At 50.6% G+C, this 12,365-nt stretch overlaps 2 protein-coding genes across 2 annotated transcripts in view; one reads left to right on the top strand and one right to left on the bottom strand.

Annotated features, from left to right (window-relative positions):
- The window catches only part of gas2a (growth arrest-specific 2a), a 36,805-nt gene extending 31,979 nt beyond the window's left edge, over nt 1-4,826 (top strand). Inside the window, exon 8 of the mRNA XM_066700796.1 lies at nt 3,263-4,826. Within this exon, the coding sequence (XP_066556893.1) occupies nt 3,263-3,472 (210 nt within the window). The 3' untranslated portion in view covers nt 3,473-4,826. The remainder of the gene's footprint in view (nt 1-3,262) is intronic.
- A 3,343-nt stretch (nt 4,827-8,169) lies between these two features.
- Nucleotides 8,170-12,365, bottom strand: part of svip (small VCP interacting protein) — a 7,370-nt gene continuing 3,174 nt past the window's right edge. Inside the window, exons 2-4 of the mRNA XM_066700797.1 lie at nt 10,315-10,365; nt 9,093-9,206; nt 8,170-8,897 (exon numbers count right to left, since the gene is read on the bottom strand). Coding sequence (XP_066556894.1) covers nt 8,883-8,897; nt 9,093-9,206; nt 10,315-10,365 — 180 coding nt within the window. The 3' untranslated portion in view covers nt 8,170-8,882. The remainder of the gene's footprint in view (nt 8,898-9,092; nt 9,207-10,314; nt 10,366-12,365) is intronic.

The raw sequence follows: 12,365 nt of genomic DNA, 5'->3' as shown, positions 1-12,365 counted from the left end.
TGTGAGTGAGTTTGTGTCGTGTGTGTGTGTATGTGTGTGTGTGAGTGAGTTTGTGTCGTGTGTGTGTGTATGTATGTGTGAGTGAGTTTGTCGTGTGTGTGTGTGTCGTGTGTGTGAGTTTGTGTCGTGTGTGTGTGTCGTGTGTGTGTGTATGTGTGTGTGTGAGTGAGTTTGTGTCGTGTGTGTGTGTGTGTGTGTGTGTCGTGTGTGTGAGTGAGTTTGTGTCGTGTGTGTGTGTATGTGTGTGTGTGAGTGAGTTTGTGTCGTGTGTGTGTGTATGTATGTGTGAGTGAGTTTGTCGTGTGTGTGTGTGTCGTGTGTGTGAGTTTGTGTCGTGTGTGTGTGTCGTGTGTGTGTGTATGTGTGAGTGAGTTTGTGTCGTGTGTGTGTGTCGTGTGTGTGTGTATGTATGTGTGAGTGAGTTTGTCGTGTGTGTGTGTGTGTGTGTCGTGTGTGAGTGCGTTTCTGTGTGCTCCGCTCAGATTGAGGAAACAGACAAATAACAAATGGAGGCTCGGCTTGGCCTGGCCTGGGAGACCTGGCAAATTGATCGCTGGTCCGTGGGTAGGGAGGGGGGGTGCTTTATGAATGATGCCGTGAATGCATCCCTGGGGGGGGGAATAAACAGTAACTAAAGCGAATGAGGTCGAGGTCTCTGTGCTGTGAGTTCGGTTGCATGGCAGCCCCAGTCGGCAGAAATGAAAAGTAAGAGAGAAAGGATGTTGGGGGTGCGGTTTCCCCTGGTGTGTTGGGCTCAGTGCTGTCGATGCAGCGTAGCGGCTTATTAAAAATAACACTCTGCCCCCGGCGACGCCACGCGCCTCTTAATGCCTTTACCTGGTTTCAGTGGGGGGGGGGCGAGTTTCAATGTGGTTTCCGTGGCACCGGGAGCGAGATTCTGGCGGCATGATTGAAAACCTGACCCCCCCCAAACCCTATTAGCGCCGCGCTCAGACGGCCGGGGGGGGATCAGTGCGATGATGGAACAGTGACCGGCTAATGCTCGTGCTGATTGATCCTGCTGAGCGTCTCATAAATGTTTTATTGTACCGAACTGCAGGCGGATGGAGAGAGAGAGGGATGACATCATTCAGAGGGGAAAGAAAAAGAGAATTTTGTTTAAAAAAAAATCTGATTATTTTGTCTGTATTTGTTTCCTTCCGTCCTTTTTGTTTTTCTGCTCAGACACCATCTGCGTTATGAGAGTCTGTGTGTCTCCAGTCTAAGACCAGCTGGGTGTGAGTGGGCTCCGAGAGGCTGTACTGTCCCCGTACTGGATTCTGAAATTCGGCGTACAGTGTATTTTGCACTGCGTACCTTTCCTGGGCAGAAGACTTCGGTGTGCAGAACTCTTGAAGATATTCCAGTGCTCTCAATAATAACACACAGATATGAGCAACAACCAGGCGCTTCATGGCACCGAATCAAAGTCCAGTTACAGGACCTCCAAAACCATGGATGTGCTGCCAAGCCAGTAGGCATGGATGGGCAAAGAGGAATGTGTTTGGTCCGTAAGATGGTCCAGGAGACGGTGCCGGGGGCTCACCCTGCCTTGGACAGCAGCTCGGCCCGGCCTGCTCGTGACACAGGACTTCATTCATTCGGTCGTCCACTTGCATTCAAAAACACTGTTTTGTTTGGTATTGATAAGGAACTGTACATAATAAGAACATAAGAACGTGTCCAAACGAGAGGAGGCCATTCGCCCCATCGTGCTCGTTTGGTGTCCATTAATAACTAATTTCCATTTGTGTCCCCGGGTGCGTGTGTCCCTGCTGATCTGGAAAAGCTCCTCTGGTTTGATGTGGTCGATGCCTTTCATGATTTTGAAGACTTGAATAGGGTTAAAAGTATTAAATAAGGTTGAGAAAACACTGGAAAAGTGTCTCTGGACCTGATCTTCTGTGGCAGCGCGGGTGTGAGTCTGTGTGGGTGTGAGAGAGGGTGTTTTAGATACTTAAACAGTGTCCAGGATGTGTAATAGGCAATCTGTTGCCTTTTAAGGCCTTTATCTCCCCTCGGCGTTCATAACAACGCTATTGTATTGTTGGCACTTGTCTTGTTAAACCTGCGAAGGCCATTTTATTCTCATGTTCACTCTTGACCTGGCACAGCCCTCCGCCACCCCTGACATTTAAATCTCCGAATTAACAGCTGCAGTCGATAAGGGATGAAAGGGCCCCTAATTGGAGCCGCGCTGGCTTGTGTGCCGGGATATTTACACTCCGGATTCCCTGTCGCAGAGGAGCTGGTTATCCGTGTGTGCATGTGGGATCCATAAATCTCCCATGTCTCACCAGCACGGCTTAATGGCAGCATAATGGACACGGGAGCGCAGATAAAGGGGGATGAGAAGCGGGGGGGGGGGGGGGGGGTGTCTGACAGCCAAACGGATGACTCTGCAGAGCCCCACGGGAGGCCAGGTGGCCAGGCATCTCTCTCTCTCGCTCTGCCAGGGTGATGCAGCATCGATGTCTCTTTTTGGTCTTTAGCTGTTGCCATAGCAGCCCATCCTAGGAATGCGCCTCTCTCTGCAGCACAGGAGTCGGGTGGGGGGGGGCGGATCTGCCATAGGTGTGAGCTAATACCAGGGCCAACATTTCTCCGTCTATCTATATCCGTCTCCGTTTCTTGCGATTTCCATCCACACACACATCTGCATTAACGATGGGTTTTGGTGTCCCTGTGGTACTCCACCACTATCGCTTCCCTGCCCCGGACAGCGTTACTCCAGCCTCCTGCGGCCCAGAGCTCCCAGCATGCCTCACAGAGTCAGTCCAGGGCCGACGAGGACTCTGAGGTCCGTCCGCCCCATCCGTCGGCAGTCGCCTAATGTTCTTAGGCGGCCGCTCCCTCTCTTTAGCTCTCTGTTGTCGGCTGTGCTGCTCTGTGTCTCTGCCTCTGTGTCTCTGCTCCGCTCCAGAACCTGTGTTTTGCAAATTAATTGTTTTCCTGTCTTTTCCTGTGTGATAGTGTGCTGGTGTGTGTGCATTGTTGCAAGTGAGAGATAGACAGACAGAGAGAGGGAGTGGTAGGGTGTGTGAGAATGGGTGAGCATGGGATGGGTGCATCTGTGTCAGTCAGCATACATGCAGATATATTCCCTGGCAGCCTTTCTCTGGGGCATCTTCCCGAGTGCCTTCCGGGGTGTGGCCAGCCTGTCTGAGCAGCAACGCCTCGCTTTGTATCGAGACTTTAAAGGCTGCCTGTCTGAGCTCTCGCTCCCTCTCTCTCTCTCTCTCGTTTTCTCTCACTTTCGCAGATGCTGCACAACAAGCACGTCATGGTGCGCGTCGGCGGCGGCTGGGAGACCTTCGAGAGCTACCTGCTGAAGCACGACCCCTGCCGCATGCTGCAGATCTCACGCGTTGAAGGCAAGACCTCCCCTCTGCCCAGCAAGGTGCCCAGCATCAAGGACCTGAGCCCCGACAGCTACCTGGTGGTGGCCGCCCACTATCGCAGCAAGAAGTAATGGATGAGAGCGCAGGTCCTCCCTCTCTCCACCGGCCCCCGGCAGACACCCAAGCAGACTCCTGCTTTCTGTTAGACTTTATACTCCGGTCTGTTGTAGCTTTCCGGGCTCTTTGTGATTTGTTTTTGTTTAGTTTTTCCTAGTCAGCCGATGGCCTTTTAGGATACGAAATCCAGGAGAATTTTATTATGTGTTCATTTCTCTAAGATTCCTCCAAGAGGCGAGAGAGATCCGTAATGGCTCGGATTTATTTTGGAGGGAGGGCAAGGGCGGTGCTTATGAAGTGGCCAGGTAACTTCTGGGTGATGGTGAACTGCACATTTTCACACCAAATAAGAAAAGGAAAGAGTCAAGGGGCAAGAACACGGACTATCATGGGAATCCTAGTGCCTGGGATTGAGAACTGGCAACATTATGTCTATGCAATGTCATTGTGATCGATTTTGTTTTCGAAGCCTTACAGCATAAAGTAAACATTCTGTCATTTAATTTGATCTCTGGACCCTCTCTCACAGATCATCTTATTTGTAGGTTTTTATTTTATGTTATTGTTATCCAGTTATTTTAAATGCTTACTTGCCTTGCGGCGTCAATGCCTGTTCACTGCACTTCTGGTGGAGGAATGTTGCGTCTCGGCCATCTGTGGGAAGAGCAAGAGAGAGATGCGCGCCACGCTCACCGAGAGCAGACCGCCTTCGCTCTGCCCCTACGATTGCCCGACGTCATCCCAGTGGGCCGGTGCCCGACAGCGCAGTGAGGGTGACTTTACTGTGCTCTTTCGCCTGGATAACCGCAGTCTGGAGCAGTGTGTGCACTTTAAGTTTCTGTAGCTCAGCTCCAGCACAAACCAAAGCTTTTCCCTTTTCAGTCGTAATAGGGAACATACTTCCAATGAGAATTTTTAACCAAAGTCAGAGGATTGTAATCGTTAAGGGACAAGATTAAATACATACATACATAATGTTGTGTTTACATCACTCCTCCACCGGATGGCAGTGTGTTAAATGCAAATAATAATAATAACAATGAGTTAAACACACTTGGGGTTTGGAAACGGTCGTTCCTCTGCTGTGCACTAAACTACTCGTCTACAATCGAGTGCCCTGACGTGTTCTGACCCCAACGATCGTTGCAACTGACCTCACGGATTCACCAGGAGACGCCTTCATCAGCTCTGTCAGTGACAATCAAAGAATGATACCTACGTGTATAAAAGCACTTTCCTTCCTCGCTGCTGGTGTACAGATGTGATTATTTCTCTCCTTATTGATCATCTACTTTGCTGCTTTCATGTAAACAGCACATTTTGATTTTGATTTAGTTTTTGTTTAAATAAATATAAGGTTCAAATCGAGCCGTTGCAGACGATTGTCTACTCTACGGCGAGGGGCTGGAAGCCGGTTTCTGCAGAGCTTCGGGGTTCTTTGGTTTTCATGTTCCTGAGAGCAGAGAGGCTTGACTGCAGGAAGTGCTTGACTTAATTAAAACAAGATGGTTGACCGTTTCCTGTCTGATGTGTTGAACCTGCAGTCTTCAGACTCTTTGGACCGGCTGTCCAGCGTCCCCGAGAACTACGGGGTGATAGACAAGGAGGTGCGGACCTCCTCTCAACCCCGGGGCGCAGGGTCAGGGCTGAGCAAATTCTACCCGGATAGTGGCGTTTCAGTGGGAATGTTGCATTACACAGAGGAGATGCTTCACTTCAAGAATGCAAAACAAAACACACACACACACAACTGATCTGTTTCCCTAAAGCAGGGGTTCTTAACCAGGGGATGCGAGACGCCCTTTCTGGGTTTTACAGTCGACACCTTGACCTGAAGGGGGTGGGGGATTACTGTGGATCGCTGCAGGGGGTGTGATCATGCAAAAAGGTAAAGAACTACTGCTGACCTTGCAGAGCCACAGCAGCTGACTCACAGTGTGACTCGACCAAAATCATACAGACATGGGGAAGATTTGTGATCGATTTTCCATTCAAAACCAAATGTCAAGAGACACAGATGCGATGTTTAAATTGCGTCCATAGCGGGGTGAGCGTGCCTCCGATTCCCTGCGATGTTCACGAGCAGGGCCTCAGCGCGCAGGTCATGTGATGTGGGGGGGGATGCGGTGCTGTGGGAGGGCTGCGGTGCTGCGGGGGCCTGTCAGGCAGCTGGTTCGCCTGGTGGAAATGTCTCAGGTGTAGGAGCGCTAATCAGAAGCTGACAACTGGGTGCCGGCAAGCGCAGAACTGCAGGGGCGGTCGTGTGCGACTGCAAATTAACTTCATCACCCGGAACCCAACAGACAACAGCTCGGTGCCGTGACTCACCCCGACACCGACTGACTGACCAGACAGAGACAGAGACAGAGAGAGAGAGAGAAACATACACAAACCAAGATACATCTGCTGACGTCCCTTATTAGGCCAAACCTCGGGGGATTGGGTTGCAAATGCCATTTTGCGGAGACGTGAGTCAGGGGAAGGGGCAGGAGAACACAGAAGAGTATGAAGGATGTTCAGTTCAGGAAGCATCCCACTGAACACAGCAAGGGAGCAAAATGACACGTTACACCCCGAACATAAGCACAGGGCCGCCTCAGTCTGTGGGGCAATCTGATCGAGAGAAACAGGGAATTTGAGGCCGGGTTTAGACGCTAATCAATCCCACAATACCAGTGCGGAGTGGTTGTACTCACGGAGCAGATTCATATCTCTCGGGTTAATGGTCTCTAGATAGTTGGTGAAAATCAAAACTAATTGCACGTCTGTCCCAAAAGGTAAATGACGTATCGGTAATCGCATGAGAGCTGAACAGGGGATCGGCATCGGGAACAATCACCTTCTCGATTAACTGTCCGACACCGCCATCGAGTGGCCCTGCCTCGGATCTCTCACCTTTATGCAAAGTGTTTAATGTATCAGAAGCTAAACGTCATAGCTATCCAGACGTGCCTCATCGGACTGCAGCTCCACTGTGCGTCTTTGGTGATAATTTATATGACAGGTGCTATGATTTAAAAACTGCTTGGTGTCACCACTGGACATCTGTGAATGCTTCAGCAACATCACACTGCTTTCAAGGACTGGCGGTGCCATTATAGTTTCATACTGAAGTTGCACAGTTGAATTGACACGAATTGGTAATTTATTCCTTAGAGATGGGTTGAGAGATACGTTTTACTTGTGTTGTGACAGCGCCCTCAGCTGGCAGTTATAAGAAACACTGGAGATCTACAGAGGCATCGTTTGCCTTCACAGACTCTTGATTTTAGCTCTGCGTGAATTAAGAACTGCGTTAAACAGTGTGCAGGAAGCAAGGGATGAATCATCATTAATCAGGACATGGGCACAGCTCTGAAACTGCACCGTCTGCCTTTTCTATTTCTGCCTAATGGATGTAAATGGGTTTTAAATGACTTCTGTTAAATAGAGGCAGCCTTATGTAAAATGCAGGAATCCATGCAAATGTTTATAATAAAATCCCTGACGTCTCCTGCTTTCAACCGCATGCCTCTGGTCGTGCGAGAGGCTGTCGTCATACGACCTAGGCAGAGGGCACAGACCCTCGCTAGACCGCTCTCCTCCCTCTCCGCACCGAGACGTTACTGACCCAGTCCCCCCCGCTGCGTTGTTATTGTTCCCCCGTATCTTGTGCGTCAACTGGGGCGACTCTTTGCGTAATGGCCGTCCGTCCACCCACTGCTCTGCAAACCCTAGAGAGTCTCCCTTCCTCTGGGCCTGCAATGCAGAGGATGACACTCCATTGAGACTGGACCAGCGCAGGGAAACCTCTCCCTGCAGGTCCTACTGATGTTTCCTGGCGGCTTTGAAATATTAACTACCGCCTCCCTTACTGCAAATCAGTAAATAAATAAAAATGTGGCCGTTATTTATTTGTTTCTCCTAAAATATTTTATTACAGCAAAACTGAAGCGCAGACACAAGCCGTCCTCGAGCGTCGCAGCGTCCTGCATGAAGTCTGGTGGCCAAGCACATGCGCCACCTGCACATACAGACCTACACGTCACGGTCAGTAAACTCGTATTAATGACTTACAAAAGGCTGCAGTTACAGATGTAAGACTTTACCTCCTGCCTAGAGGGAGAAAAAAGCAGAATCCCCAGTTTCAAATGGCACCGAGGTGGATTAATACCCGCTGGATGATGCCAAGACATCCCCACAGGTCCCCTCCCTCATCCGCACTCACACATCGGTCCAATGTTTCTGGTGAAAGTGTCGACACTGCACAGGAAGTAAGATGAACCAGACCTGGCAAAATAAATAATAGCTTGCATACACAGAAAAAGAAAAGAAAGAACAGACTGGGCTCGACCCACCGGCGACGAGTGAATAAGGGTCAGATTTTACAGAAGTGTCTGACGAAGCGGCTCTCTGCCGGCTCACAGCAGGGGGCGCGACGCCTCTCTGCTGCACATGAACAGATCAATTCAGGCATTGAGAGTCGAGCTGGAATAAAAAACACACTTCCACGCTGTCTGCCCCCCCCCACCCGAGAAGGTCAGCCAACACTTCTGTCTGCCGTGCGCCAATTACAAAGTCAGGGGAACAAAGACGGACCAAAAACTGAACTAAAAGAAAACACAAACCAACAAGAAAGGCTGCCAAGACCGAGTGCAACTGTGACTTTAAAGCAGGGAGTTCAACGAAATCAGATTTAGGGCGAGACGGAATCAAAACTTTGATCCCCCCCCCCCCCCCCCCGTGAATCGAAGTACCAACTCACACACATCTGTGATCTATTTATCGTCAAGACACGTCCTACTCCGTCTGAAGCAGAGCGCGACGCGATAGGATTCAATAGGATTATTACTCGTTCTTGTGGTTATCGAGGTGGGGCTGATTTAGGGACAGTTCTGGGAAACTCTCTCACCCCCCCCCAGTAAACCCCACACACAAAGACTTGGCACAACCGTTTGCCTGCACACCGCACGGGACACCAGGGGGAAAACAACAACCATAAAAACACTGTCAAATCTATAAATCTACTAGTAAAGCCCCCAGGTCCAGATTATAGCCCCCAGGTCCAAGCAACAGGCAGATTCCTTTGTTTCACTGCGTTACAAAAAAGCTCAGGCTGTGAAAAATCTAAAAGCTGTTGTCAGACGAGGCCGGTCAGTCGTGTCTCAGTCCGAGTCCTTGCTGCGGTCGCGGCGCGACCAGAATACCAGGCGGTGGTCGGCGGACTGTTCCAGTGTGCCGTGGGCGACGCACAGCGGCCGGTCTGGATCACCTACGGGGCTCGGAGCCAACGCCGAGAGCAGTGCGCCGCCGCCGCTTCCTACGCCGGCCGAGCCGCCAATCCTGCACAGCGAGAGGGAGGAGCTTGTTCGGTGAGCCGGCGGTGTTGTGTTGTGGCGAAGTCCAAACCGACCGTCTGTCCGTCCGTCAGCGACCGCCTCGGGGCTAGCCCACCTGCCACTGAGGAGAGAGAGAACACGCAGGCGTATCACTGCCGGATCACTCAGCACACGCCTCTATCCAACACGCCTGACGTGGTTCATTGCCTGCATGTGTTAACTGCCATTCTTTCATGTCAGTCTCATGTCAGCGTTGCTCTGAGCTACGATTATAATGACAGCCCACTACCCCCCCGCCACCCCCCCACAGCCTCACCCTGAGCCCCCCGCCCCCCGAGGGCGCGGACGTCATGGCCGTCTTCTCCATCTCCTCCTGCTTCCTCTTCTTCCGCTCCACGGCCTCCGGGTTCTTGATGCCCCTGTTGGACGTCTGCAAAGACACTCGCGGCGTCAGACTTCCAGCACAGCCTGGGGGGGGTCAATGTATGTGTACGTGTGTGTTTATGTGTATATGTATGTTAATATATAGAGCTTCACAATCCAGGGTACAGTGATACACAATCTTGCGACGATCCTTAAATTGATTTGTTGGCCCCCAGTGCTTCTCAGCTGGCGTTTTCTTTTTTGGTTGTTGTCTACAAGTCAGCTGTCATTAACGGAACGAAGACACTGCCATGGAGAAGACACCGCCACCGAGAGGACAGAAGACACTGCGATGGAGAAGACACCGCCACCGAGAGGACAGTCCCGATCTCGAACACGACCCATTTTTACTTTTTATCATCTCTCATCCATCTCTCTCTCTCTCTATGCATGCATGGATGTATCCGTGTCCTTCCTTGTGCTAATCATTCTCAGTGCTCAGTATCGATTCTCGTCCTTGTAGATGTTATCACCGCATGTAAGCGTTATCTTAAGCTGGAGTGCTTTCCCTCAGACTTCAGCGCTCAAAGCCGCCGATACCGAGAGACACGCGTGGTGCCCCGACTTACAGACGGCACCAGATCACGCGGCCGGTGTAGTCTGTGAGAGAGACGCGCACCGTGACGGGTGACTGACAGCTGACTGACAGCTGACTCTGCCCCTCACAATACATTTGTTTGGCGTTTATTGTTATTTTCCTCATGTGAGAGATAATATATTGCCTTTTCCATTTGGATGCAGAAGTAATTAATATTCCTGCTCATTAGTTGGCAAGTGAGGACCTGAATGGGGCTCAATAGTTATATACGCGTAACTATTATCATCTTTCCATTCCTTCAATCCGGTTACTCTCCTCCCCTATGACACCGTCAGAAACCTCAGTCTGTTCCCTACAACCATCCCTATTCTACATTCCACATTCCTGTCACGGGCAGAGTTCTAGGTAAAAGTCCAATTCTAAGGACGGCATACACCGACTTTACTACACTGGTGTGTGTGTTTACTACTACTCTGCTGGTGTGCATGCCGGGGCCCGGGGGCCGCAGCCTAGTGCGAGTGTTGAGTGATTGACAGTCGAAAAGGGAACGAGAGAAGCCCTTCTACTTCCTCCTCACCTCCTTCTGCCTCTTCTCTGCTGCCTCTGCCAACTGCCGTCTTCTTGTTTCCTGGAGAGAAAGAGACAAATAGAGGATGAAGAAAGGAAGAGAAAAAGCAGAAACAGCGGATGTAAGTCAGGAGAGAGAGACGCCTCGCCTGAAGTGCATTTCAAACAACTGCTTTGGAGTAAAAGACGGGGGGGGATAAACCTGTCAAGCATCTCAAGGTGTTTATTTATGGATGCGTTTATTCATTCACTCACACCAAGGTTGAAGTCACCTTGATTACAGCAGCTCACAATGTTTCAGACTTTCTCTCCCAGAATCGTATCGTCAGCGAGGAGCCGGGATTAGATCCAGCCGGGCAGCTCTGGAGGCCTGGCCTGCCGTCTCGCTGCTGTGAAGACAGGGGTGTCCCTCTCGCACACACACACGTGTCAAGAGTTAGGTCTGAGTCGGGATTGCAGCTGGATTCTGGGAACTATTAGCAGGTATTAAAACACGTCTGTGGTCCCATTGTGCCTTTCATGATTTTGAAGACTTGGATCAAGTCCCCACGTAGTCTCCTCTGTTCCAGGGTGAAAAGGTTCAGGTCCTCAGTCTCTCAGTAGGACATTCCCTTCAGACCTGGAATAAGTCTGGTTGCTCTCCTCTGAACTGCCTCTAGAGCAGCGATATCTTTCTTGAAGTGTGGAGCCCAGAACTGTCCACAGTATCCAGATGAGCTCTAACTAGTGCATTGTACAGTCTGAACATCACTGCCCTTGTTCTCAATTCGACACTTTTTTAAGAGGTGCTCCAGAGGTTTCTGGTGCGTGGCATCTCTCGCCACAAAGTCAGCAACATGTTTTTCGGTTGAAAAGTTGAAAAGTATCCCTTATCTGTCTGACTCAAGTGTCCAAAACTACTGTGTGTTGTGCCGCAATCCTGCAGAGCGCAGGGGGACTGGGCACTTGAAGTGATGAAACACTGAGACTGAAGCAGGTCTCGATGCTTTGGACTCCAGGGCCGCTCAGTAATTCACATGGAAAGTGGCTCACAGGACATCTTAACACACAACAAAGCGCAGAATCTGGACGGAGGAACATAAAATAGTTTGTGATTTCTATGGAGCAAGCGGGGATATTTGATATTATCTGGGTGGGTGGTGTGTGTAACTGTAAGGCTGTAGTTCCTATTGTCTGTACATGAGACAATAGAGCGCAAACTAATTAATTTATATATACAAAAAAATAAAAACACAACCGTAGACCCCCCCTCCATGCGTGTCAATGTAGGTATTGTTCACGCAGCCGAACAAAACAATGCAGTGGATTTCTCTCCCTCCCTCCCTCTCTCTGTTATTGTTGTCAGTAAACCGCTGAGCCATGGACCCCCCCCACCACACTCACAGACACACACACACACACACACACACACACACACACATGGCCGGGCGGGACAGCACTGCTCTTCACAGACACAGACACAGACACAGACACACACACAGACACACACACAGACACACACACAGACACAGACACAGAGACACTCACAGACACTCACATGGCCGGGCGGGACAGCACTGCTCTTCACAGACAGACACACACACACACAGACACAGACACAGACACAGACACACACACACACACAGACACTCACAGACACTCACATGGCCGGGCGGGACAGCACTGCTCTTCACAGACACAGACACAGACACACACACACACACACAGACACACACACAGACACAGACACAGACACAGACACACTCACAGACACACTCACAGACACACTCACAGACACACTCACAGACACAGACACACTCACACGACCGGGCGGGACAGCACTGCTCTTCACAGACACAGACACAGACACAGACACACACACACACACACAGACACAGACACAGACACAGACACAGACACAGACACACTCACAGACACAGACACACGACCGGGCGGGACAGCACTGCTCTTCACAGACACAGACACAGACACAGACACACACACACACAGACACACACACAGACACAGACACAGACACAGACACAGACACAGACACAGACACAGACACAGACACAGACACAG

Source organism: Amia ocellicauda, chromosome 4, assembly GCF_036373705.1.
Source record: "Amia ocellicauda isolate fAmiCal2 chromosome 4, fAmiCal2.hap1, whole genome shotgun sequence".
Taxonomy (NCBI): Eukaryota; Metazoa; Chordata; class Actinopteri; order Amiiformes; family Amiidae; genus Amia; species Amia ocellicauda.
Note: the sequence above shows the minus strand (reverse complement) of the source record. Positions and strands in the feature narration are given on the sequence as shown.